This window comes from Capsicum annuum, chromosome 2, assembly GCF_002878395.1.
Source record: "Capsicum annuum cultivar UCD-10X-F1 chromosome 2, UCD10Xv1.1, whole genome shotgun sequence".
Taxonomy (NCBI): domain Eukaryota; kingdom Viridiplantae; phylum Streptophyta; class Magnoliopsida; order Solanales; family Solanaceae; genus Capsicum; species Capsicum annuum.
The window spans coordinates 92309317-92315206 of record NC_061112.1 but is presented as its reverse complement, the minus strand read 5'-3'; the positions used below and the strand labels follow the sequence as shown (position 1 = coordinate 92315206).

Here is a 5890-nt window from a genome sequence, read left to right as displayed (position 1 = left end):
TGTACCGGAGTTAAGAAAGAACTTGATTTCTATATCACTTCTAGACAAGAACGGATTCAAATGTGTATTTATTTCTGGAAAAATTATACTTAGTAAAGGAGAAGTATATATAGGAAAAGGCTACCTCAATAAGGGCTTATTCAAAATGAATGTAATGGATGTTGAAATCAATATAAGTTCAGTTTCTTCTTACTTTCTTGAGTCTTAGGATTTATGGCATGAACGATTAGGCTATGTTAATTACAAAACATTGTGAAAACTGATTAACTTAGAAGTTTTGCCAAGCTTTGAGTGCAATAAATTAAAATATCAAATGTGTGTGGAATCAAAGTATTCTAAGCATTGTATAAGTCCGTTGAAAGAAATTCCAATCCCTTGGACTTAATCCATACTGATATTTATGATATGAAGTTAACACCATCTCATGGTGGAAAAAAGTATTTTATAACTTTTATTGATGATTGCACTAGATATTGTTATGTCTATTTGCTAAATAGTAAGGATGAAACAATAGATACGTTTAGGCAATATAAAACTGAAGTTGAAAATCAGTTAGAGAAAAAGATCAAAATGATGAAAAGTGATAGTGGCGGAGAATATGAATCTCTCTTTGTGAAAATATGTGTAGAGAATGTAATTGTCCATCAAACTACAGCCCTGTATTCACCTCAATCTAATGGGATTGCGAAAAGAAAAAATCAAACCTTGAAGAAAATGATGAATGTCTTACTAATAAGTTTAGATTTATCACAAAACTTGTGGGGAAAAGCTATCCTTACGGCTAACCAAATACTCAATAGAGTTCCCCATAGTAAGACACAATCAATTCCATATGAAAAATGGAAAGAAAGAAAATCCAAGTTAAAATATTTCAAAGTATGGGGGTGTCGAGTAAGGATAGGACCTAAGACGGTGGACTGCGTGTTCATGGAATATGCTAAAAGTAGTAAATCATGTTAGTTTTTGGTTCATAAATCCAAACATTCAGATATCAATGAAAATATGGTAATTGAATCAGATAATGCTGAATTCTTTGAACACATTTATCCATATAAAACTAGACATGAACAGTCAGTTGGGGGTCTAAACGACCACGAGATGAACCAAGTGAGAATATACATAATGATGAAAATCCAAGACATAGTACACGTCAAACAACGTCGACTTTGTTTGGATCAGATTTTGTAACATTTCTCATAGAAAATGAGCCTCAAACTTTTCAAGAAGCAATATCGTCGTCAGACTCATCCTTTTGGAAAGAGGCAGTCAATAGTGAGATTGATTCAATCTTAAGCAACCATACATGGGAGTTGGTTGAACTTCCTCCAAAAAATAAACCTTTAGGTTCTAAATAAATTTTCAAAAGCAAAATAAAAGCGGATGGTACTATTGACAAATACAAGGCAAGACTTGTAGTAAAAGGCTTCAAACAGAAAAAAGGCCTTGATTGCTTTGATACATACTCGCCAGTAATAAGGATAACATTGATTCAAATATTAATTGCCTTGGCGGCAGTATATGGTCTTGAAATCCATTAAATGGATGTAAAAACAACATTCCCGAATAGAGAATTGGAGGAAGAAATCTCTATGGAATAGCCCGAGGGTTTTGTGGTTCCAGGAAAAGAAAATAAGGTGTGTAAACTTGTAAAGTCACTGTATGGACTAAAACAAGCACCTAAACAATAGCATGCAAAGTTTGACCAAACTATGTTGACAAATGGGTTTAAGATAAATGAATATGATAAGTGCATTTACATTAAAGACACTCTAAATCACCAAGTCATTGTTTGTTTATATGTAGATGATATGTTGATCATCAGTAGAGACATTTCTGACATAAAGGCCATAAATCAAATGCTCGAGATCAAGTTCGATATGAAAGATCTTGGAGTTGCCGATGTGATCTTAGGAATAAGAATCCATAGAACTCCACAAGGGTTGGTATTATCGCAATCTCATTATATCGAAAAAGTACTTGACAAATCCAAGTATTTAGAATTCGATATTGCCAAGACTCTATTGGATGTGAGCTTCACACTTCAAAAGAATGAAGACGAAAGTGACTCACAATTGAAGTACGTAAGAGTATTGGATGTTTAATGTATATAATGAATTGTACATGACCAGACATAGCATGCGCTACTAGTAAGTTGAGTCGGTACACGAGTAATCCCTACAAAACTATTGGATGACAATGAAAAGAGTTTTGGGGTATCTTAAATACACCCAAGACTATGCTTTGCATTATAATAAATATACTGCGGTACTTGAAGGATATAGTGATGCAAACTGGATCACCAATTCAAATGAAGTAAGATCCACGAGTGGATACGTATTTACAATAAGTGGAGGAGGAGTCTCTTGGAAATCATCCAAATAGACATGAATTGCTTGCTCTACGATGAAATCAGAATTTATCGCGTTAGATAAAGATGGTGAAGAAGCAGAATGGCATTGGAATTTCTTGGAAGATATTTCTTACTGGTCCAAACCAGTGGCACCAGTATGTATACACTGCGATTTCCAAGTGGCAATAGGTAGGGCAGTGAGCATGATGTACAACGGTAAATCTCATCACATAAGACGAAGACATAATATTGTTAGAGAACTTCTCAATAGTGGAATTATAACTGTTGACTATATAAAGTCAAAGGATAATGTATCGGATCCACTTACAAAAGTCCTGTCTAGAGAAAGAGTTGAGAGGACATCCAAGGTAATGGGTTTACATCCAAGGACAAGTCAGCATGACGGTAACTCTACCTAGCAGATTGAAAATCCCAAGAGCAAGGTTCAAAAAGATCAAACAAAGTTGTGTCTAATAGGTTCAACATTGTCAATATATCCAACCCATTCTAATGATGTAGACAATGTTTAGTAAACAAGAATAAGACTTATGGTGTGAAGTTTTTTAATGATTAGCTAAATTTGGTAGATTTGACCAAATATTTTAATCTACAGGATTGAACATTTAGAAATCACCAATGTGAGAGCGAAGTCGAAGCCGCTTTAAGGAGAATGTTAGTGAAGGCCTATTCTCTAAGCTCTCATGAGACCAGGACGTGTTCATGTCTGAAACGAACAAAACCATGAGAACAATAAATGGTAAAAGGTTGGTTGTGTGACATGTGTTATCTAGGTGTACATTAAAGCTCGACAGTTCAAAGATATCAAATCTACCGATTGACCGAGTGCATCCGATGCATGTTCACTACGGAAAGTTCAAAGGGAAACCTACTTATCGATATACAATCAGTCTTTGCTTGATGATCACATACTTTTCCATAAGGTTTTACAAAGAATAGTCATTTCCATTTATGTGGGGGGTTATTGGGTTCAATTGGTATGAATGAAAAATGGAGGGACACAACCTTTTGAGGAAAAGACACATTTTTTTAAAAAAAGAGTGACTGTTTGGATAATTGTATCTGTTCAAAAAAAAGACATAATGTTTTAAATGAACAAACATGACTCTTCCAAAGGATACACCTTTTCAGATGAACCATTGCCACCTTTCGGAAGAGGCACTTTATGGCTATATAAACCTGCATGTTTTCCACAGGTTTAGTATGAAAAATTTTTGCATAAGAAAAATATTCTCTTGATTCTAAAAACTCCGTGTGATCACCTCCCATTGAGTGAGTTCAAAGAAAACCAAAAAGTTTGAGGTACCACTACATTCTAGTTGTAAATTTATTTTATCCTGGGAGAAAAATTTCACAACCTCGGATACTTGAGGGGAATTATTTCCTTAAAGACACTCCATGAATTCAGAGAACTTGTCTTTTTTATGCTTCATTTATTTTTCTTTAAGAAAATGAAAACATACTTCTTTGAAAGATCATTTTGATCTTGTGTTGAAGGGGTTGGACAACTTCATAAGTGTTCTTGATTTTATTCTTGAACTTGTGTTGAAGTAGTGTTGCAAAAATACAGCCCAAAAAACAACGCGTATTCGGTCATGCAAAGAAAGGTGAATAGGGGGGGAAAGAGTTCAAGTTGCGGGTCTGGTTATGAAAATGACTCTATTGGATATGGGACCAAAATCGTATCCGGGTCATTCAAAGAAAAGTGGATACAAAGATAAGAGTTCGGGTTATGGGTCTGGTTATGGAAATGACTTTGGTGGACTTTGGATCAAAATCGTATCTGGTCATGCAAAGAAAAGTGAATATGAGGATAAGAGTTTGGGTTACGGGTCTGGTTACGAAAATGACTTTGATGGACATGGGACCAAAACCGTATCCAGTCATACAAAGAAAAGTGGATACAAGGATAAGAGTTTGGGTTACGGGTTTGGTTATGGAAATGAATCTGGTGTATATAGGAGTAAATCCGCATCACATCATGGGTCTAGTTACAGAAATAAATCTGGTGGATACGGAACTAAAACCACATCTGCATATAGATCGGGGAACGTAAGGAAAAGAGATTATGGTCATGATGAAGATTAGGGGAAACATTCATCAAATGGGTCAAGTTATGGGAGAAAGACAGATTTTCATGATTATGGATCTAGTGGGTATAGGAAAAAGAGCAACACGTATGGGAGTTCTACAATTGAGAGGCCTAGTTGTGGAAGGTCCGGGGAAGACGACTACAAGAAGATTAGCTATGGGAAGCGCGATAATGATGATGAAGGTTATGGTCGGAAGAAATATGTAAGTAATGTGCCTCAACGTTTATGCTATCTTAATTTAGAATATAGCATGCAACCTTCTAGAGTTATATTCTTCTTTTATTGATTTAATCTAATAAATTGGCAGGGTTACTCAGACTCTAACAAGGCGAAGAAGAAAAATCATCGCAAAAAGCACTCTGATGATGATTGAGTACTTATTCTAGCTAGATTCATGCCTAATTAGAAGTTAATTGTCATGCCTCAAATCCTATTGGGGAAAACAGGCACCCGTAGCCGTGAAGGCCCGAGAGAACCAACCCATAACCTTGGAATTCATATGCATGCAATTATAATAGGCAAAGGTTTTGCCATCTACGGATATAATGCCTTAATAAAAAAAATATAAACGACAAGCCTTAAAACCATATACATAATAGACTTGGTCGTTAGGGCCATAACATCTACAAGATAACACACTACCATGCTTAACTTTACATTGGTCTACAAAGCCTCTAGACGATACGTAGAACTTAGCTAAGGTCAGGACAAACCCTTGCCATACTATTAACTTTTATACACTACCAAAAAATATAGAATCGACTCGGAAAGCCCCAAAGCAAACTGTAGCTCACCAATAGCAGATGGATATACTGGGCTCCTATTGAGGAGGCGTGTTTGCCGAAGCACCTGTGCCTGTAGCGTGAAATATAAGTCCCCCATAAGGGGAGTCAGTACAAAAACATGTACTGAGTATGCAAGGCAGAAAAGTAACAATACAAGATACAAAGGTTTAATAAAAATCTGGAGCAAGTGTAAAAATAGTGCTAGAGACCACCTTTACATTTACTTGTGGAACAGGGTACATTACATTTCTTTTCTTATTTTACCTTCTTACTTCATTATCTTTGTAATCTATATGATACGAATGACCAGCTGATCAGTGGTAAATAACAAATCAGGATCTGCCCATGCAAGGCTTATGCCCCTGAGCTGCCACCTGTAAATAAACATTGGGATCGGCCCATGCTAGGCTTACGCCCCTGAGATGCCACCCATATATAAAGTATCGGGATCGGCCCATGCTAGGCTTATGCCCCTGAGCTATCACCCGTTTTATAGATTTCCATTACTTAGTTTAATTAGCCTTTGAGATTGTTACTTCGGTGGTCATAACATTAGGGTACCTTGAAACAATGATCTATTAATAAGAGACATATAAATAGGTAATCAATGCAATAACAATGAATTAAGGAGTTGTTGGCACGCT

The 5890-nt window shown here is 36.0% G+C and overlaps 1 protein-coding gene across 1 annotated transcript; it reads left to right on the top strand.

Moving 5' to 3' along the window:
- Positions 1–4021: 4021 nt before the first annotated feature.
- On the top strand, positions 4022–4834 carry LOC107857890 (uncharacterized protein At5g39570-like). Its single transcript, XM_047407735.1, has 3 exons — positions 4022–4321; positions 4457–4663; positions 4769–4834. The coding sequence occupies exons 1-3, from the start codon at positions 4022–4024 to the stop codon at positions 4832–4834; spliced, it is 573 nt and encodes a 190-aa protein (XP_047263691.1).
- Positions 4835–5890: the final 1056 nt, after the last annotated feature.

Bases quoted from the DNA above. Each gene is read 5' to 3' on its own strand.
- LOC107857890 (XM_047407735.1), top strand. From the start codon at position 4,022: ATGACTCTATTGGATATGGGACCAAAATCGTATCCGGGTCATTCAAAG. The intron at 4,322-4,456 runs GTATATAGGAGT...GATGAAGATTAG, and splicing joins GTTATGGAAATGAATCTGGT to GGGAAACATTCATCAAATGG. The intron at 4,664-4,768 runs GTAAGTAATGTG...ATAAATTGGCAG, and splicing joins GTTATGGTCGGAAGAAATAT to GGTTACTCAGACTCTAACAA.